The sequence below is a fragment of the Episyrphus balteatus genome, chromosome 2, assembly GCF_945859705.1.
Source record: "Episyrphus balteatus chromosome 2, idEpiBalt1.1, whole genome shotgun sequence".
Lineage (NCBI taxonomy): Eukaryota > Metazoa > Arthropoda > Insecta > Diptera > Syrphidae > Episyrphus > Episyrphus balteatus.
Window position 1 is genome coordinate 90,338,473 of NC_079135.1, and position 23,336 is coordinate 90,361,808.

General features: G+C 29.1%; 1 protein-coding gene across 4 annotated transcripts in view; it reads right to left on the reverse strand.

Annotated features, from left to right (window-relative positions):
* Positions 1-8,600: 8,600 nt before the first annotated feature.
* The window catches only part of LOC129910059 (centrosomal protein of 162 kDa), a 72,998-nt gene continuing 58,262 nt past the window's right edge, over positions 8,601-23,336 (reverse strand). The window contains exons 3-7 of one of the 4 annotated variants that reach the window (XM_055987303.1): positions 18,156-18,363; positions 17,557-18,071; positions 11,912-12,159; positions 11,696-11,848; positions 8,601-8,773 (exon numbers count right to left, since the gene is read on the reverse strand). In XM_055987303.1, the coding sequence (XP_055843278.1) occupies positions 8,651-8,773; positions 11,696-11,848; positions 11,912-12,159; positions 17,557-18,071; positions 18,156-18,363 (1,247 nt within the window). In that variant the 3' untranslated portion in view covers positions 8,601-8,650. Of the gene's footprint in view, positions 8,774-11,695; positions 11,849-11,911; positions 12,160-17,378; positions 17,498-17,556; positions 18,072-18,155; positions 18,364-23,336 lie in introns of those variants that run through there. The other 3 variants (XM_055987304.1, XM_055987306.1, XM_055987307.1) reach the window with 3 other exon arrangements.

The following is a 23,336-nucleotide window of genomic DNA, read 5'->3' on the forward strand; positions in this document are numbered from 1 at the left end:
AGTCTTTTTTTTGTTATAATGGGACATGTTATCAAGGACGTAGATACATTCAACTGGCACCTTCAATACTTCTCTGAATAACCCTAAAGAATTGTACATAAGGGTGAACCTTAGCTTTGGCTAGAAAAATATTGTGAATTCTGACTTTTACATCTAGAGGGCGCCACATTCAATTCAAAATGAAGCTACATAGCATTTAAGCTGGTGAAGCTAGAAGTATCCGCCGTTCCTTTATGTTTGTTAGGCGCGTTATAAAATGTCAAAGGTAGCAAAAACTTTATTTATAAGAAATATTTATTTAATTTATTTCTTCGCCCCGACGGACGTTTCGAAGAACTTTCGAACTTCGTGGTCACGGGATTATTTCAATTCTCAAGAGGCCTTTTGTGACGACTGTTTTATAAACCAAAAATAACCGGTGAAGCCTGGAATTTTTTGCTTTTTTGGCAAAAAAAAATGTTTTGTAGGGTATGTTAAAAATGCATTAGGCTTAAGAGAGAAATATATTGTAAGGGAAAAATAAAACCGTGTTAAATTTCCTTCCCCTTTCCTGCCAATCCGGGAACTTTTTGGCCCAAGTCTCATAGAAAGCATACTCACCGTATTCTTCTGGAAAACAATACACAAAACTATTAAAATCTATCACCAGTTATTAGGAATGTTCTCTTATCAAATTATTCTTACCAATTTCGAATTTGAAATATTATTATTTGCAAAATTTTCAAAAAAAACATGGTTTCCCCTTTTGCATATTATTTTTCATCGAAATGAGTACATTTTTACTTTTTTATTAAATCCGTATTTATGTAATAAGATAAGTTAATAAGACCAAAAAAATGCAAGCTACTACGATAAAAACCTCAAAAATTGAACAAAATAAATCAAAAATATGTATTTTTTCGTATACGAATGCAATCTAGTCATCTTCTCTGCGCTATACTCCCAAAACGGTAAATTTTACAGAAAAATGTTACGGGCAAATGTTGTAGATAATATCACAACAAACAATTTTTATATGGCCTCTGATGACCTCCGACCAATAGGTCACGAGATATTTGGGAAAAACTTTTCATGACCTTTTGACCCTTATAACTTTTTAAGCCGGCACGATATCAATGTCGATCTTCATTACAACGCCGTAATAAAGATGTTTACCAAAATTCAGCCCAGTAGGAATTTTTCCGCAGATTACACCTAAAATTACTGGTCCATTCCTTTTTTTTTTTCAATGATAACAGTTTCCATATTTGATTCTAAGACTTCAAACATACTAATCAGGGGGCCTATTACGTAAAACGATTATCGTTTAAATCGGCTCGTTATCGTTGAAAAGCGACTCTGTAAAACGATTATCGTATAAAAACGATGACACGCGACTGCGTAAAACGATAATCGTTTAAGGCTGAACGATACTCGTTTTTCAATACGACTGACATTTTGCTGTTGTTTGGCTTTCGTTTTGGTTTTGTTGTGGAAAATATTTTGTGTATACTAGTGATATTCCTCTTGAAATATTTAAAATAAAAAACTAATTGGAAGAGAAGATGTAAATAAATACATTTTTTATTCGTCGTTTAAAAAATATTTCGTGTCTGCCAGTGATATTCCTGTTCGGAAAAAAAATCTGAATACATTATATTTGGAAATGAAGAATGAAAATAATCAAATATTTTATACATTAAATAGGCCGCCAATAAATGGATTTTCTTATCAAATGTATGGAAAACAATCCCGACCTTGCCAAACACCCAAGCCCAAGCCAAGGCTAAATCCAAAATACCTTGGAACATTTTCGCAGACACTCTCAATGCAAGTGGATGGCTTGAAAAACTAGTATGTTCTTTTAAACACAAGTACAATTATATTAGGTATTTTCTTATTGATGTCCACTTGTGGAAAATCTACAAATACACTCTGAAAACACATTTTTGGCAAAGATTAGAAATTTAATTTACTTTTTTTTGTTTGTTTATTGAGCCAATTTTGACAGTCACAAATAGGAGTGAAGTTAGTTGCGTTTGAAAAAGGATTTTTTTTCCTGTTTCATCTAGTACAATTTCTTTTATGCGTTATCGTTTTATATAGTCGCTCTTTGTCGCGACTATCGTTTGTCGTGGCTATCGTTGTTTTGCCGTTCGTTTCGTATTATGTAATAGGCCCCCAGTAAAATTTGTACTTAAATCTTGGCCTGAAATGCTGATGACTCATCCAATCAAATATCTTCGTTAATATCATCCCGTTATTTTTTTATTAGGTACAGCTAAAACAAACAGCATATTTTTTCGAAAGATTTTAGTGTTCTGAACTCGAATCTCAAGATAGAAATATTCTATAAAAAATACACACCTTGCTTGAAGATTACAAGGCTTTGTACTATTCAACAAAATGGGGAAGGGGCGAAAAAATATTTTGTACTGGGCCTCACCAATAGTTTATCCCCTTAGTGCCTGCAAATTGTAGCTGCGTTCCCTTGGAGACAATTATCTAGTAATTAAATTTGCTTTCATGTACATGTAAGAAGTTCAAAGCAGCAGCTTTAAATGCTAAGCAGTAGATAAAAGCCCCTAAAGGAACCCAGCTTTTAATAAAAAAATATTTGAGATAAAAAAAAAAACACTAACAAATTTCTTCTATAAAGAAAAACATCCATTTTCTCGTAGGGATTTGTATTTACTGTTTTGATTTTCGATATCTATGATATTTCATATTTTTTAAAAGTGGCCTTATATATTTCCATTATTATTGTATGCATGAGCTATGTACAAGTACATATGTATATTTTTAAATTCAATTACTTATTCTCAAAGAGTTTTGAATAATGTTATGTTGGATGCATAAGAACAAGAACGTGCGACCCAGGAGTGTACATTATCATAAAAGTGAAAACAAAAATACACTTTTATACATTTTTTTATATCAGTAATTGATAATAAATTACATAAATTACAAGTGTGGGTTGCTCTTGAAAAGAATCCTGGAAGTAAAGAATTTGCTTTAAACTGTGAAACAGTGCACATGTGCGATAAGGAAATTAAATCCAGACTATTGAGTATGAAATTCAATTTAAATCCCATTGTAGGATCTGAAGTGCTTTTCTAAAAGGATATAAAAGAAGGATAAAACTTGCCTACATTTTCATTTCCTACTGAAAATTCTTTGAAAAAGTCGTTGAAGTATCGTCTTTTTTATTTATTTTATAAATATTGTTTGCAATGTAATTCATTATTTTTTTTCCTTTGTTTATTGTTTGCAATGTGTTAAATTTTTTTTAATATCATTTTTTTTCATTGCCGAAGAGAAAGTATTAGCCTACACGTACAAAAGTAAGTTCAATTTATGTATTAATTTTAAAAACTTAAATTAATAATATTTTTTTACAGAAGTATGAAGAAGTAATAATCAAAAAAAAAAAAAAAAAATGCATAAACAACCAGATAAATGTTGAAACTTGAAAGAAAATAATTTTACGTTGTAAATTGACTTCCCTACTAGCTGAAATGTGAATAACAATAATTAAAAATACCTACGTTTGTAAAATAGTTAAACTTGTAATAACAATAGATTTTCATAAACAAAATAAATAAAAACCTCTCAATGTATTTATTTATTATAAGTTATGTATATCAAAAAATGATGTTTTTATATATTGTGAGAAGATGACATCCAAATTCTCAAACTTTAAGTAACATAGTTTTTGGCGAGATTATAAACTTAAATTCTATAAAAAGAAACTTAATTCAATTATAATCAGAAATAAACTTACGTGGTATAGCCAAACTGCGATACGAAAATTAAGAACACTAAAAAAACAGCATTAATTAGCACAAGTTATTGCATCAATTAGAGTTTCGGTGGTGTTCATTCGATAAAAATGCCGACGACGGTTGATATCTGTCAGATATAATCGTTAAATTTTTCCACTATTTTTGTCATTGAAAGAAAAAAACATTTTTTTAACTTTATGTTGCCTGAAACTCGTCCTCAATTCCATAAAATAAAATAACAATGTGATTTTTTTCCCACCAATTTTTTTTCTTCAGTTATTTTATTTCATATTTGGTACATTCTTTTACATACCGAACACTTTCTGACCGACAAATTTTTGATTTGGCTGGAAATTGTTGGAAAGTATTCAAAATTTGAGAATTTGGTGATATGAAAAAATCCTTGAAAACGTATTACTTTTTTTTCTTATATATAAAGCACGTACAAAAAGTTTCAGCTAATCAAATATGAGTCGGTCAGAAAGTAATTGGTTTGTCCCATTTCACTAATGTCTCAGACACAATATTCAAACCAGATAAAGTTCACGGTCGTCGTCAATTGAAGTTTCGAGCACAAATAGGTTTGGAAAGAGGTACCCGCCCTTCGATTTATAACTTAAGAAAAGTTGGATTTTTTTGTACAGTGGTGCTGAGGCGGAAAAAGCCGTCAGTTAGACTATCAGAAGAATAAATGTCAATATAAAAAAAAACTCATGTTCTTAGGAATAAGCCTGAACTGGGATTTATTTGGCTATTGAAAAATTGGCTCTGTAGCAGGATGCTTTCGTCGGTTGAGATGTCGTGGGGTCTTTCCGAAATAAAACTCTGACACCACAGGATAATTTTAACAAAAATGTATTTTATTGAACAATCGAAGTTAACAACAATACTGGAACTACTTCTATTGAATGGTATTACTGTAGTGTTCCTTCTCTTTGCTATTATGCGGTTGGTGTTCCGCAGTTATTACAGAAGAGGAAGTATAACTACAATAATACTCTCAGAAAAGTAGCCAAAGATAAAAAGCGGTAAGTGTTACATCTGTAATATCTTGACTCTTTCCTGGTCAAGTCGAAAGTGATTTAATTCTAGTTTCGGCTCTCCTTTTATAGCCAGAAAACAATCAAAAAAATATTAATTAATTAGTAGTAGGGTAACTAAAGCAAATTATTAGGGAACCCGGCCGAACAGCTCTGATTTTGACGATTTTTTTTTGAAGTCAATTAATAAGAAAATTGCATCTATCGCTTGAACTATGGAAGATTGTCCCTCACTCCCATATATTTTTTTTCCTTGAATTTTTTAGACAATCTTTTGGCATCAATTAATTTATGAAATTTAAGAAAAAATTTTGAAAAAAAATTGTTTTTGTTAACAAAAATCTTCAATTAAATTTAAAAAATCAAAACGGCAACACCGGCAATTTTTAATCTGTAGACTTTAAAGTATTTTTAATTACCGACGTTTGAAAAAAAAGATCATCAAAATCTAAGCTGTTCGGCCGGGTTCCCTAATATTGCCAATTTTTGAGCTTTAATTACTCCACTATAGGAGGCTTTGAATTTTAGAAAATAATAATCATTTTTAGCAAAAAAACAAAACCGACTTCCATGGATCAAAACTGGGTTTATGGTTTTTAAAATAGTTCCTATGGCTAAAAGTGAAATTGAAATGGGGCCACACTGCAGCCACCAGCTTTCCAATACAAAAAGAATTATCAAAATTGGTTCACTCAGTCCAAAGTTATGCGGTAACAAACATAAAAAAAAAAAACAAAAAAAAAAAAAATACAGACGAATTGAATACCTCCTCCTTTTTGGAAGTCGGTAAAAATAAATAATTATAAAAATTAAAATTATAGTCAAAGGCGTCATTGATTTCAAACTTATATAAAAATAAAATATAAAAATAATAGGCAAAGGCGGTACTAACAACAATAAAGTGTTGTTACAGCTCTAAGTAGGATATACTTATGAGTCGTTATATTTGAAATTTTTGCATTGTTTTAAAATGTATCAATTTATTCAACCAAAAACAACAATTTAACGGATTTTTTGTTCAATTATGAAAATAGATTAACTACAATACATTGGTTTAGTAAAGAGAAACTATTTAGTTATGGTTAGTTTGAATGTTATCTTCGCATGGACTTACATATATTTATATACCACTTTCAAATATAACGACTGGTGTTTTTCCAGATACTGCTCCCTTAAGTTTTTTTTTATGTGTATGTATAGAAGAGTGCTAGCTGTCCCGCAAAACTTTGTTCAAACAAAAGAGTTGAACAGCGAACTTTATTTTGGCTTTTTTTTATCGGAGGCAGATGTAATAAGATGAAGATTTAATCAGCCAAAAAGTTAAAAGTTTGAAGGTTTGGTTATTTATTTTTTGTTATAAGCAAATGATTAATTAAGTAAGCAACTGAATTATAATTCTTGACGAATTTCGCGTTTTTGTCAATTCACGGACATCAATTCAAAAATAAAATGATGCATTTCGCATGTATCAGAAGCTTATGGGATCAGTTTTGCATATAAATTTATTATTGTATTTGAAAAATCCATGTTTTATTGTTTCTTTCAAAAAAATTTTAAAAAAAACCTATTTGAAGTTTTTATGTAATTATTATAATTGGAAGATCCGAAAGCAGAATGGGGTACGTTGAGATCATGTTTGAATTTTAGAACTAATTTTATGTTGAAAAAACAAATAGAGTCACGGATCTGCTTTTTTATTTGTTTAGAAGTTTCCATTTTCGATCTGACCCGTCTCTAAATTAAAAACCTTTTTAATTGGGTTAACCCTTGAATTTAAAAAGTTACATAAGTATAATAAAACACATTACATATTTGTTTTAATCTTGTATTTCAAAAGTCCTTTCATATTATTTCAATGTTACAATAATTATTACTTAATATTATAATAAATTAATTTAATTTCAATAAAAAATAATACAAATACTTTTTTGGTAGGTATACATAAAACGTAACTGATTTTGTTTTTTTTTTTTTTTCTGTTTACATAGTAAAGAAATTAAAAAAATATTAATAAGAAAAAAAAAACGTGCAACACACTTATAACCAACAAATTCTTTTATTTTTATTTTTCTTAAAGAAAAGTGCAAACATAAATATATAGTATAATAAATTTAAAACTAATAATGATAACTATATCATCATAAGAGTTTATAAGCTACACTTAAAACATTATAATACTTAAGAGTCAAATAACTACTACTTTATATAGGATGGACAAGCCAAATAGACGTGTAGGGAAGCATTTTCAGTCTTACTTTTTATTCCCAATTTTTATAAAAATAAATGCTTAGCAAGATTAATATTTAAATAAAAAGCTAAAAATAAATAATAAAGCTTAATTTTTTGGATTTGCAATAACTACGTTTCAATGTTATTTAAGCAGAAATTTTAGCATAGTATTTTACCAAAAAAAAAAAATATTTTGTAAAGGGACACTGTGGCGTATGTGGAACATTTTTTTTTAATTTTTCAATATTCATTATATTCCCATTGAATGTCGTGCAATCTCGGTAAGTAATTAAAGCAAATGTTGAAAAAGGTTCCAACCTGGTAACTGAAAATTGTCTTGGCGGGGAAACGTAATGTAGTTTGCAGAACTGATTCGAAAAATAGTTCAAATCCTTTGAAGGCAATAGTGCATAGTCCTGAATCTCGAGGAGATAATTGCGCAAAAATATTGGATGTGTTAAAAATTAAAACCATATTGACTTAAAAGTCATAATTAAACAAAAATTCAAACTTAAAAGAAACAAAAAACGGTCCAAGTAAACAAAAAAGTTTAAAAATCCTACACGTCTTCGGTTGTCACATCCTGTGGACGAATAAATACACTATATTTTAATAATAAGCCCTGCCCGGAAATACCTTTTCAATTATTTAGTTTTTGTTTGTTTTCTAATTCAATTCTCTTTGATTTTTTTTTTTTTTGTCTGCAAATGTTAAACTTTTGTGCAGATAAGGCAGTATTGCAGTATTTTTTGGGAACAAAACAAAAACAACTAGCCTTAAAGTTTTTTTTTTCAATGCAGATTAGATCTTAGTTCTAGTGTTTTTTTTTTTTTTATTATTTTGAATTTCATTGATGTTGTTAATACTTATTTTGAATGGCTTTTCCGAAGCTGACTGCAAAAACTAAGTCTTATTTCTATGTACGACACTCTAGACACACTCAAATGCTCTACGAGGAGAAGCAAACAAGAACATTACAATAATATTTTTAATACTTTTTAATTTTTAATTATTTTAAATAAACTCTGCTTCCCCTCAAGCTAATATAAATTTAAATTTGAGCTACAAAACACTTTTTTATTTTTGTTTGGCTGCGTTTGTTTACCTGTATTAATTTTTTTTAAACTTTATTATTTAAATATTTGTTTTTTTTTTTTAATTTTAAAGTCTGGAAGGAAACGTTTTGTTCTTCATTTTTTATTATCGACATAATTTTTTGGTTTGTTCTTTGAGTTCACATCTTAATTTTTTTTTTTATTTTTTAATTAAGTGTAAGTGTCGGACGGACACAATTTCCATTGATATTATATTTATTTTATATTTTTTGAATTTAATTTTTTTATAACACATTTTTTTATTTAAAGTAGTTGACAACCACGCGCCAGCAAATCATTACTTTTGAGTGAACCTTGTTACACTTAAGTAATGTTTACTATAATTAAATTTATAATTTTTTTAAAGAAAATTTTTAAGCATTTTCTCAAACAAAGGTTTTTTTTTTAATTTTAATTTCAATATATTTTTTTTTAATATTTTTAAAATGTAAAATAAATTATTATAACTATATAAAATTGTGAAAAAAGAAGAAAAAAAAATTATATAAATTATTGTTTTTTTTTAATTATTATTATCACTTATTAAGTCCTCAAGGGCACCATTTAAACGTCCTTTGCTTAAAGCTTCAACTAACATGTGTAAACGCTCTTCACGCTCCGAGTGTCGGCGTTCTAAAGATGAAACCTAAAGTTTTTACAATTTTTTTTTTTTGTTGTTTTAACATTAAACTTTTTCAGCTAGTAAATATACATATAGATATAAAAAAAAAATATTGAGATAAACATAAACAAGTACTATAAATGTAATGAATTTTTTTTTAACAGCATGCAGTTTATTTTTTTATAAGTTTTATGAGTTTTTGAATATTTATGTTTTCATGGATATTTAAAATGCAATTGAGGTTTATTTAAATAAAACAGATTGAAACCTAATTCCTTGCTTTTGAAAATACAACTTTTCCTCATCTCTTGACAAAAAAAAAAAATTAAATAAATAGCATAGTAAAATACACAAGCCATACAACTATCATAGTTCAGTCAATGAAGAAAAATAAACGGAACAAAGGACCCTGCACATTTTGAATGGGAAGTGGCTCTCGGTGAAATTGTCTGAAATTTAAGTATGTTGTTCTCTTGAAGCTCCTGATCAAAAGCCGATATGGGCAGAAAGTCGAAAAATTGACAGTTTTTAAGGTAACGGTTTTTTTTTCTGATGGATATCTCAAACCTTTTATATCTGGGAGTGCAACTATGTTAATTTTATGTTTTTTGGGTCGCTGAAACCAGATTCGAAGTATATTTTGCAAAATGTGCGGGGTCCTTTGGTTTATTATTTTAAGTGGTACGGGTGACCTCTGGGTGAAACATACAAAAAGTCACAAAACCAGAGTCGTGACCATGAGGCAGTAGGGAGGGGAAGGAGATTCCCTTTTTTGGTATTTTATTAATATTTTGAAAACCAAAGCGAATTCCGCAAAAACCATGTTTCACAAAATTAAATCCTTTTAAATATCGTAAAAAATAATCTCAATCGGTTTTATTCTAGGATCAGTAACAATTGAAAAAATGTTTTAAAAGGGCGCTAGACTGGTTTGAATACTTACATATCTTCGGCAGGAATATATGTCATCTACAAGACTCAAAAAATAATTTTTGGATAAGAATTTCTTTAAACAATTATTTTTAAGTAACAAATACTAATTACAGGAATATTCCTGTTGTAAATTCATACTTAGTGCCAGATGGTTGACATTTCAAACAAATGTTCAAATGTTCCTTGTTCCACCCACACAAATTTTAAACGTAAAACTTATTCCTAGGTATTTAAACTAGGAAAGAGGACGGAGATGTTGTTGATGGTTTGTGATATAAATTTTGTTCGGTGTAAACGACTATCAACCAAACATAATCAAATTCATTCGTTTTGCTGGTCGCTGTAACTGACCTTTAAGATAAACAATGTTCTTGTACATGATTCGAAGCATTTTACTTTTCTGTGAATCGTAACTACTTTCTGGCAAAGACAACAGAAAACTTTTTTCAAAATCCTTAAATATATGACCATTTTTGAAACGATAAAAAATTTCGATTCTTTTTGTTACTTTTCTTTTTTTTTATTGTTTTTATTAAGTTTTTTGAAATATTTTAATTTTAAAAATTTTTAAAAAAATCCATTTCAATGGGAAATTCAATTAATGACAAAAAGTTCTTTAATAAAAATTTTTAAATTCGTCTTGCTTTTCAAGTTATAGACAAAAACTCGAAAAACAACAAAAAGAATCGAAATTTTTAATCGTTACAAAGTGGTCATATCTTAATAACCATAGATTTAAAAAAAAAGTCGATTGTATTTTTGCCAAAGTTTGCTATACTACACAAAAAAAAATTTTTAAACTACGAGCATTCGAACGATTTTGAATTTTTCATTCAGTAAAAAAAAATTTCTATAAAAAATCGATTTTCTTAAAAATGTTTTCATTCATTGCACTTAAATATTTGAAGTTACCCAAAAGAGTTATTCTAGTGTTTCTTTCTTATTTATTCAGCTTTCATATGCTGGTTCTTTTGTTTAAATTAGTCATTTGTTACTCACGATACAGTCCGAATACTAAGTATGCTTTGCAAGAACAACGACAAAAAACTTTTGAAATTTAAACTTAAGTAGAATTGGACGGCCAATAAAGTACATTCCAATTACCATTCTTTTACCGATGTCGTTACTGACATTCCAATTTTGAAGGTTTTTAAGTTTGAGCAAATATAAAATTAAAGATAAATTAAAACCGTATAATAAATTGAATCTAAAATACATGGTGCTAACAAGAAAAGACTACATTACTGAATAAATAGTTTCAGCGTTTTTGTATTAAATTGCGAATATTTTAAAGGGCAACATAAGAAACATAATCCTAGACAACAATAGTTAAAAAAAAATTGAAAAGATAAAAGGAAATAAAATCTTTATTTCAGAACTAAACAAACTAATACTAGGAAATTACAATAAATAGCTTAATGGATACAATTTTCTTCATATAAGTTAATCTTAATTTTTAAATACCCAAATACATTTTAAATACCCATGCTGTTTAGAAATTAAATCTAATAAATATATGAACAATTTACTAAGTAACAGAGGGTGATTCTAATTCGCAAACTACTTTATCTAAAAAAATTCAAATTATCTAACGTTTTTTTTTACTACAAAATTAGAATCACCTATTCAAAAAATTTCTTTGGATTAACATAAACATTTTTAATGTATTTTATGTTTAAGGATTTAAAATATCGTGATTTAGTAAAGAATTTTAATTGCTTATTGACAATCTGAATTAAATTATGCATTTAATGTGTGATTTGATTATTATGTAGGTGGTGTATGAGTGCAGTTGGCATTTGTGTGTGTGATGATTTTTTTTTTTGTTTAAATTGGATTTTTTAATGTTTTTATTCAGTTGCGTTTTAATGTGTGTTGAGATTTAAAATTCCAAAAATAAAATAAGAGTAAAATGTTAGTAAAGACATTTTATGTATAAACAAAAAATATTGTTATAGCAATGAAAATCGAAATTATATACAAAACACAATGACCTGATGACGTCTTACTTACCTTAGCCTTGAGGGCATAATAATCAACTGGTACTTTTCGCCTTTTCTGCATGGCATAAGCTTCATCACGTTCGGTTAGACGTTGTTGGAGTATGCGAACTGTTTCATGGCAGGAGCTGAGTTCACGTTCATGGGCAGTTTGGAGTGTCTTTAACTTTAAATAGAAACAAAAAAATTGACAAACAAAAAAGTTACATGGTTAATATTAATTTCATACGGAATATTGTGATGGAGGCCACAGGGAATTTCTGGTTCCACGAGTGTCCATCATCAAACTTACATCTTGCAGGCGTTTGTCGTGCAGTGCTTTGTAATCAAATTCCAAAAGTTTGATTTTATTGAGAGCCTCTTTGAGAGCTTGACTATCACTAGATTGGTCTGAATTAAATTGACTTGAATCATGGTGGATTTTACGTGAGGATGAACTGCTAGAAGCATTGTGTTGTAGCTTGTCTGATTTTAAAGCTGCAAATAAAAATATAAGCAAACAAAAAATTTAATGAAGTAGAAGTTTAAATGAATTTTCTTTTGAATTGACTATGACTCATGTCAACAAATAGTTAACAAGTAGCGATGTTCTCTTTGCCAGATAAAATTGGTGTCCTGTACCTATCTTTGGTAGTTCATGTGGGTATTCATAGCCTAATCCTACTCCCTTTGAGTAATTCTGATAATCATGTTTGTTTTTCTCTAAAATTTTCTTTTTATAAACATTTAAAACTGTAAAATAATACCCTTTCTTATAATTTTAAAAATTATTTAAATTTAATGAAATATCATATTTAATTATATCTTATTGTCAGCCATCTGTCTTAAACAACTGCGAAATTAATATTGCATATAAATTTCTTACTAATTCTTTAAAAGAGGCAATTGATTTATTTACACCTAACATCTCAAAAAATTATGAATCAAAACCTAAATGGTTAAAAAAAAATTAATTTATATTAACAACAACAAAAACAAAGCTTTAAACTATTTAGAAACTCGATTAATGATTTAGTTTTCTATAACAAATATCATCGATTACAAAAGGAATTTGATTGTTTTAAAAAATAACCTTATTAGGCTATTGATTATGTCGAAATAAACAGGGTAATAAGGAACTAATACGTTAACGGGTTTTTATTGCAGGAATCGTTGAATGGGTTATAAAAGAAGATAAAACCGCGGAGTGCTATTAAATGAGAGGGTGGAAACTGAAGATAGGGGTGCAAAAGCCCCCATTTTGGTTTTTTTCAATGTACCTCGTAAACCAAGCAAAATTTTGATATATTACATATAAAACTTTATTTAAAGAATTTAAATTTCCTATTGGAAAAATTTTTTTTTTAAAAATTGAAAAAAAAAAAAATTCCATACCACAATAGTTGAAACAATCATAAAAAAGATATCAAAAAAATCGATTTTTTGAGTTTTTTTGTTTTTTTAGTTGTACATTTTTTTGGGTTGAGATAGACATAAACATTGCTCCAAAAAAAAAAGAAGATTAAATTTCCTTCAAAATGAAATTAATATTAAGTTTATAATTCTAGCTTTTGAAAAAAGTATCAATCAAAACTGTAAGTGTTGCCGTTGTTTTTTAATAATTTTTTTTATTTTAAGTATTTTTTTTAGAAAATTGCCCCTCCCGCCAAAACGGGGGGACATTGACCCCCCCCCCCCCCTTCCATAGTAAACAATGATTGTATTTAACCCCTCTACAAAATCTCATTATCAGTTCCTGGTGCTTAAGTTATCATACTTTCCCCTCAAATGTTTCTGTTTTACTTCAGTAAAACTAAAAATGCGAAAAAAAGATAGATTATTTCGTTTAATTTTCAATGAAAAAATTTAGTGAGCACAGCATTTTGAAGGAAATTTAATCTTCTTTTTTTCTTTGGAGCAATGTTTATGTCTATCTCAACCCAAAAAAAATGTACAACTAAAAACACAAAAAAACTCAAAAATCGATTTTTTTGATATTTTTTTTATGATTGTTTCGACTATTGTGGTATGGAAATTTTTTTTTTTTTTCAATTTTTAAAAAACATTATTCCAATAGGAAATTTAATTCTCTAAAAAAAGTTTTATATGTAATATATCAAAATTTTGCTTGGTTTACGAGGTACATTGAAAAAACTAAAATGGGGGCTTTTGCACCCCTATCTTCAGTTTACACCCTCTCATTTAATAGCACTCCGCGGTTTTATCTTCTTTTATAACCCATTCAACGATTCCTACAATAAAAACCCGTGAACGTCTTAGTTCCTTTCTAAACTACATAATCAATAGCCTATATAGACAAATGTTTTAAATATGGAGATTAATAAAAAAAAAATAGTAAATGTTTTTGGAAATTCATAAATGAAAAGAAGAAACATAGCTCATTTCGAAGGTGAATCATCTAGTGACCCCTTTAAATTGTGTAATTAGTAGGCAAACTTTTTCCGTTTAGTGTACAATCTCTGTATCGGAACTCCGATTCTAAATTAAACTTATTAGGCATTAGTGAATTACAAATATCTTCTAAGGTAGTTGAAGATGAATTGAGAATGTTGAACGATGATAAACATCCTGGAGCCGATGGCATTGTTCCAATAGTGTTAAAAAATTGTTCAAAGGCTCTGGCTTGTCCACTCTCAGTTATTTTTAACCGTTCCCTTCATGAAGGTATTTTCTTGGATGCTTGAAAAACATCCTACATTCATCCAGTTTTTAAATCAGGTTGTAAGAATGAAATATATGTAAATATGGCCCGATCTGTAAAATTCCTGGAACTTTTCTAAAAAATCGTTTATAATAAATTAGTATTTCTTTTGAATGAAGTTATTTCTCCACTCCAGAATGGCTTCGTAAAAAGGAGATCTACTACTACCAGCATTGTAATCTTTAATAACTATTTAGTTAGCTCCCTTGAACGTGGCTTTCAAATTGACGTAGTTATTGCGGATTTTTCAAAGGCTTTTGATCGCGTAAATCATTCAATATTGCTATTAAAATTGAAAAACTATTTGAATCTTACCCTACCAGGTAGAACACAACGTGTTAAAATCAACAATATTCTTTCAGATTCTGTGAATGTTACTTCTGGCGTTCCGCAAGGTAGCCATTTAGGGCCACTATTGTTTCTTATTTTCATCAACGATATTCCTTATCTGTTCAATAACTGCAAATGATATGGGGTTTAACTCGAATCCAAAGACAGAAATATTCGATCACATCTCGTTTTTGAAATATTACCGTTAAATCTATTTAAATCAGAGACCAGAAATAACAGTCAACCTTTATTTTCAATCGGTTTCTCTCTGAGAGTTACCACATTACTTTAAATAGTTTCGGTTAAGGTTTGAGATTTATTTAAAAAAAATCAAAAATAAAGGTTATCGGTTGAGATTTATTTTTTATTTTTTTAAATATGTCTCAATGGTTGAGATTTTTACAAAAAAATAAATGGAAAAGGTCAACCTTTAACCGTTTTTGCTGAAAATAAATCAAAAATGGTCAGTTCAAAGGAAAATGTCGAATATGTCAAGAATGTCTTTATATTGCAAAAATAAATATGAAAAGGATGTTTTTTCTAAGTTTATGTATTAAATAATGTATGAACTAAATAGACTCTCAAAGTTCTTTAGACCGAAGATAATATCTCTTTTCGTTTAAAGTAAAATCTAAAGACGAAAATGTGTTTTCCATTTCCACTGTGATTTGAGTCGCTGGGACGACAAGCACAACCAATGCAATTTCGAATATTTCAGGAGACCGATGTTCTAATATCTAGGTCAAAGCGTTCAGCTTCCAGAAGCGTTTTCGCCCGCCCATTTTCAAACGGCTATATCTCGGAATTTTGAAAAAAATGAAAAAAATGTTTTTGATGCCAAAAGGTAGCGGGGACTCTAACCTACATTTGGGTACAACTCCTGTAGGTGCACGCGTTCTCAAGCCGGGAGAACTTAAAGGACAAAAACAAGTAAAGCCCGATTCTGAAAAAAATAGGCATGATGTGGCGGTTTAACATGGAAGATGATTTTTTAAAAATCTGACAATGTGCGAAGCGTAGCGTAGGCCCATGACACAAGCTATCATTTGGCATCACTCCCAAAAATTGCTCTCAAGCGGTTTAGCTTCCAGGAGCGTTCAAAGATTCGGGGATTTTTCGAAAAAAAAAATGTTACCCCAACTTTCAAAGGCGATTTTCTCGGAATTTTGAATCCAAAAACCGGATTATACCACTATCGTGTAGCTGAGAATATAAGCTTTCATATGGCACCACTCCCATGTCTCTTGGAATTGATACATTTGCAGATGAGATTTATTTTTTTCTCTCACCGATAAATCTCACTGGTTGACCGAAACATAAAAAAATACAAAATAAAGGTTTCTCTCAGACCTTGACCGAAATTTTTCATTTTTTAAAATAAAGGTTATTTTATGACCCTTATTGAAAATGACGACAAATACGAGTTATTAAGGAACCTTTCAAAAGGTTGAGATTTATTTCTGATCTCTGATTTAAATCTTTCCGACATCTTTTCTACTGTCGGAGATATCTTCAGTTGCTTGTTACCCATTTTTGTATCCTTTTATTCACAGAGTGAAGTACCTACCTATATCAAACATTTCGTTATATTTTTTTTCTATTATCAAATTGTTTTAAATTAGAAAATTAAAAATTGCACGAACTAATTTTTTGTGTAAAGCCTAAGAGTGGTTCAAATTTATTTCTTCAAAAAAATTTTCTTGCTCGCAAACGCTCGCAATTTGTATCAAACAACTTATCACTCTTTGTACCAATTTAAACTAGAGATGCCGCCGAAAATTCGGCCATTTTATATTCAGTAAATTTTTAAATTCTTCTACGGCAAGCAGTGCTATTTTAAACTTTTAACAACGAATTCTCTCCTAAAAAAATACTTCAAAAGGATATTGGCAAGTTCACAGTTCACACAGTTCTAATGACCATTTGCTTTAGAGCAATTAAGAATGGACTGCAGTTACATTAAGTTGATAAAAAAGTATTGTGTTTCCTAAAAAAAAAATTTTGTTCGGTCTGAGGTAACCGAACTCTGCTTGATGAAATAAATAAATACAAAAATGACAATATCAATCGTTGCTTAAGAGTAAATAATGTGGCGGAAAAAAACACTGATATCGCAAAAATTCCTCTTTAGCTGAAATGAAGAATTTTAATTTTCCACCTCCCATCATTTTGGCCCATACATAACTAAAAAGGTCAAAATTTTAAACATGGTGGTCGAATAATTTTGGTTTTGGTTATATTAGAAGGAACAGACGTGAAAAAATACTTTGAAATCCTGTGTCATATACCTGCAATCTGCATAAGTAAGGATGTTTAATTTCTTGTACTTTGAAATGCAACAAAACATCTCCACTTAAGAAAAACACTTCTATGACTCAATGATTTTATCTACCCATCAAAACCTATTAAGCTTCCTGACTACATTTAAGTATTCATCATTCAAAAACTTTCTTTCAAAATTAAAAAATATAAATAGGTACTTATTTACTTTGACTTTAAATAGTTGAACTATACTCATTTTATCTGCATTTGTTTGTATCATTAGCTGAAAACAATTTTAAAGCATTCTATGTCTTCCTATGTTGTATGGAAATAATCTAGGTCATGGCTTCTACTTTTCATACATAAATACCACAGCCGAACATGAAATGAAAAAAAAAAAAACTTCAAGCTGTTCCCCTTTCATTGGAATTTTTTTGTTCAATTATTTTTATAAAAACAATTATTTTAATGTATAATTCAAAAAAAACATTTTATATCTCTCGAAAATGCATTGAACCCCACCTTAAAAAAAAAAAAAAATTAAAAAAAAATGAATGCAGCTATTAAGACATGCCACTTACCTTCCTTCTCTTTTTGCAACTTTCGAATAGTCCTCTTGCACTCGTCCAGCTCCCGAGTAAGTCGTTGCATGGCCTTATCCTTAATGGCCAGATCAACCCTCATGCCACGAATTGTTGCCAGTAGATGGGCATCCTCTTTTGCGGCAGCATGATACACTGACGAGATAGTCGAATCCGATTGTGAAAATGGTAGTTTACTTGTGGCGGTCGGTTTCTTTAATCCCGACTGTTTTGAACTTGGTCTACTGTTTGAAGGAGTGGAACTGGCACTGGTGTTAGCACTAGAGGTATTTGTCGCTACATTATTTGTTGTTGTTGTTACTGGTAATGATGGGTAACTTGTTACACAATCAGTTTGTGTATATGATGTTACTGTTCTGCGTTGTCGTTCTGGAATTTCTTCAGTTTGAGTATAACCATTATGATAGCGTTCAGACTTTTTGGAGACAAAGTAATCGAGTGTCCTGACCTGCGATTCAATTTTCTCATTCAACTTTGTATTGATTTCTTGCAAGCTGTATACAAGGATGAGTACAAAAAACAATAAAATTTAGTTGGTCTTTGTTTATGAAATGGATATCTACACACAAATTACTTACCTCAAAACTTGAGTTTCCAAATCGGCAATGTGTGTTTCATATTTCGATTGTACTGAGTTAAATCGTGCTTGAACATTGGCCAATATTTTTTGTGCTTTAATATCTTGCTCTTTGGCATCAGCTTCTAACTGGGCTATGCGCTGTTCCAAAAGCCTACGACTGTGACTGTCGTCATTTGCAGATGATTTATTTGGATTTTTCGAAGCAACTGAAAAAAATAATTCGATTTGAGTGTTTGTTATAGTGATATGAGAAAAGAATATATTTTATTTGTGATTAATTGTTTGAATGAATTTATGGTATGGACTCCTAATTGATGTAGTCATAAGATTGATTTTCTTTTATAAGCAGGTTACTCAAGTTGAAAAACATTTAAGAAAAAACAGCTGTTATTAGAGTACAACTAAGTACCTAAAGAAATCGAGAATTAAAAAAAGTACATTGCTTTGTAAATTAAGGGAAAAAATTTAAATTGACAATTATGCTTTAAAAGTGGTTCCAAGTACATATTCTAATACATCATGAGCTTAGATTCCCGCTTTTGACTATTTCCAATGAGTTATGCAACTTAATCAGTATCTTGTTCTTAAGTATTTAACTGGTAAGTATGTACATATGTTTGCATGCATGTTTCTTCATAACTTCTATTCGTCCGATGATAAGTGTTCTCAAAAAATTAGGACATATAGCATTGTTGTATTTTTTTTTGCAAAAATTTAATTTTTTTATTGTTATTTCCGTATATTTTGATAAGGTCTGAAGCGATTTCATTCAAAATGTACAGACAAATATTTCTTAATATTTCTTATCAATTTAAAGTTGAAATATGTATTCAAACAAATATAGATGTGATTTTAGTTATCCGGAAGTGATACCAATTGAATCCATTTGGTTGGGTTCAAAATTCTGCCGGGGTCAAAATTCTTTTTTCAAAATTCTGCTTTTCAAATTTCTGTTTTACAAATTCCTGCAATAAATTAAAAAAAGGGTTTGGAAAATGTTAAAAAGTGCGCGAGCTTTTAACTATTTTCCAAGTCCCCTTTTAAATTTTTTCCAGAATTTTTTTAAATCATCTTTTCGCAAAGTTTGCTGCTTAATTGATTACTTATTTAATTTGTTAGTAATTTTTTATATTAATTTTTTGTTTGAAAGATTAATAAACTCAAAAATATTAAGAAAAGGTTTTTTAATCTTAAATATTTTCGAAAAATAATTGAAAAATTATTTATTTATCAAATAAAAAATAATATTTAAAAAATTAATGAAAGATGTGAGTTGGAATTGGAATAAAATTTAATTACATTAATGAGGCGTATTTTTGTTTGGTAAGCGCATATGTTAATAAAAAAAAAAAAAACAGAATTTGCAGAATTTTTTTTGTTAAAATATATACTGGCAGAATTTTAAAAAGCAGAATTTTGAAAGTCAGAATAGAAAAAAAAGCAGAATTTTGAAAAACAGAATTTTCAATAAAAAAGCAGAATTCTGAATCCATCATTTAAGAAACCTCATAGCTCACACAGTTAAAATTTTACAAGATACAATAAAAAACTATTTCAGTTTTTTAATAATTTTTTTTAATATTATGTATTGAAATCTTACTCCCATATTAGGTATATTAAGGTACAAAAAATTGTTTTTAACTTATTAGCCCAGGAAGAATACATTTTTTCAAGGAAAAAATTTGTAACCAGGCTGATTTTTGGTATACAGCTTGGTGTTAGGGTGATTTAAAATCTGGTCCTGAAGTTTCCTCTGTCCGCTAGTCCCATTATAAGGGGTCAAAGGTCACAACATTTTATATTTTAAAAACGGTAGGTTTTAGACAAAAATTATGTTCTTCAAGATGCTAGCTGAGACGCTAGTCCCCTTATAATGGGACTAGCGGACAGAGGAAACGAAGAAAAAAAATAATAAAAAATTATTAAAATTATTTTTATTTTAAGTGGTCACTTGAACTTATATTGGACAGAGGAAACTTCAGGACCAGATTTTAAATCACCCTTACACCAAGCTGTATACCAAAAATCAGCCTGTTACAAATTTGTTCCATTCTTTGACAATTTTTCGTCTATTCTTGATGGATTATATTTATTTTTGAATGATACAGATTGAATCCTGTAAAATTTTTATTGTGTGACTAATGAGATTTGAAATGACCGACTTAATCGTAATATGCACTTTGATGATTAAGTATAATAAAATTGAATCAGTGAAATACATTTTTTAGGTACCTTTATGTTACTTAGTTGAATTGTACTGGAGTTGACACTTGAGCAGCTTGAGTGCTAGTCAGAATTGGGAAGCAATGATAAACAAAATTCTAGGTATATTACAGTTTCTGTTTTTCATAACTTTGAAATGTAATTGAAAAAATACCAATTACCAAATTTTATGTACATGTAAAAATTTCAGTTTCTTATTGAATTTATGTGTTTAATGTATGTATCGATCTTGAATTGCAGCCCAAATTACTGAAGCGATTTTCTTCAAACGCCTTGGTTGTTATGAGTTTTGTGAGAGGCCTAGAGGCGAAATTAAAATATTATTTTTTGGACTAAAATTGACGATACATGCTAGAGGGAAAAAAACTAAACTTTCTCAAAAATATTTCAAACGATTTTGATTAAAAATTTTGTGTAATCTGTTACAGTTAACGGCGTACTTTTGAAACTAAAAATATATATTTTTGAATCGTTACTAAGGGTACCTGTCATAGCACCGTTTTCTTCATTTTTGACTTACTCGAAAATGATCTTAACCGATGCTTCATTTAAAGATTAATAAAGATTAACACCATATAAATAGATGTTTATGCACTCATGAAACTTGGCAAAAAGTTTGCTTTTGGGATAAGAACCAAGTTCATAAAAAGTCTATAAAAAAAAGTTGGGTGGAAGGGTGTTTTTTCGCGGACAAGAGGGAGGGGGTGAAGGTCAAAAATATACTGAAACAAATTGTTTGTCGAATATCATCATAATGACACATTTTTTCAAGGTATTTTTTGATGCTGAATCTAATGACATAAAAATAAAGTCAATACGATTGCTCTAAGAAAAGTTATTGCCGATTAAAAACAAGGGTGCTTGTTTTTTGACTTCAACAAGTAAAATTTTTTTCCAAGAGACAGTAAAATCTGCAACTGGTCCCAAAAAGCCAATAATTCGCGTAAAACGTTTAGGAACTTATCTATAAATGTTTAATTTGTCATCAAAACCATAAATAAAATGAATTATTGGCTTTTTGGAAACAATTGCAGATTTTACTGTCTCTTCGAAAAAAACACCCTTTCACCAAAATTTGTTTTATGAAAACTCTTTATTCTTGCTTTCTATCTCAAAATCAATGTTTTTACCAAATTTCATTAGGGTGACCCATCTTTTTTGTTTTCACTCAAAAAACAACCTTTTAACCATGATATTAATAACATATGTAATTGCTAAATTTCAATAGGGTACCACTAATATTACTCTAGTATTACACACTTTTTCAAATATACCCATATTTTCTTTACTACAAAAAAAAAACACCCTTTTACATAAAAAAAAATTATAGACTTACATTATTCGTAATTCCCGTGGGAAAGAGAACATATTTAATGAATTTCGTAAGGGTAACATTTATACCATTGATTTTATCGGACTTATCGCGGATTTTTCACTATTTTCCAAAAAAATACCCTTTAACCAAAAATTTTCGTATAGACTGGTCGGGTTCTGTTATAAATAAAACATTTTTAACATCATTTAAAGATTAATAAAGATTAACACCATATAAATAGATGTTTATGCACTCATGAAACTTGGCAAAAAGTTTGCTTTTGGGATAAGAACCAAGTTCATAAAAAGTCTATAAAAAAAAGTTGGGTGGAAGGGTGTTTTTTCGCGGACAAGAGGGAGGGGGTGAAGGTCAAAAATATACTGAAACAAATTGTTTGTCGAATATCATCATAATGACACATTTTTTCAAGGTATTTTTTGATGCTGAATCTAATGACATAAAAATAAAGTCAATACGATTGCTCTAAGAAAAGTTATTGCCGATTAAAAACAAGGGTGCTTGTTTTTTGACTTCAACAAGTAAAATTTTTTTCCAAGAGACAGTAAAATCTGCAACTGGTCCCAAAAAGCCAATAATTCGCGTAAAACGTTTAGGAACTTATCTATAAATGTTTAATTTGTCATCAAAACCATAAATAAAATGAATTATTGGCTTTTTGGAAACAATTGCAGATTTTACTGTCTCTTCGAAAAAAACACCCTTTCACCAAAATTTGTTTTATGAAAACTCTTTATTCTTGCTTTCTATCTCAAAATCAATGTTTTTACCAAATTTCATTAGGGTGACCCATCTTTTTTGTTTTCACTCAAAAAACAACCTTTTAACCATGATATTAATAACATATGTAATTGCTAAATTTCAATAGGGTACCACTAATATTACTCTAGTATTACACACTTTTTCAAATATACCCATATTTTCTTTACTACAAAAAAAAACACCCTTTTACATAAAAAAAAATTATAGACTTACATTATTCGTAATTCCCGTGGGAAAGAGAACATATTTAATGAATTTCGTAAGGGTAACATTTATACCATTGATTTTATCGGACTTATCGCGGATTTTTCACTATTTTCCAAAAAAATACCCTTTAACCAAAAATTTTCGTATAGACTGGTCGGGTTCTGTTATAAATAAAACATTTTTAACAATTTTCATTGGTGTAACAATATTTTCCTAGTTTTCTTAAAAAAAAAAACACCCTTTCACTCAAGATAATTTTGTACACTTTATAGATTCTTAACTCTTATACCAACCAAAACATTTACACCAAGTTTTAAAAAGTAATAAAATTTAAATCAGCTGTTATGATACCTTCCTCACACACAACTTAACCCATCAAAAAAACACCCTTTCACCAAAAATAATTTTAAGAACTTTATGAATCCATCGTCCCTGCTTTATCTAAAACCTTTATCCAGAATTTTATCAGTGTAGCATGTTTTTCACATGGGTTTCGGTTATATTTTACTTGTTGAAGTCAAAAAACAAGCACCCTTGTTTTTAATCGGCAATAACTTTTCTTAGAGCAATCGTATTGACTTTATTTTTATGTCATTAGATTCAGCATCAAAAAATACCTTGAAAACATGTGTCATATGATGATATTCGACAAGC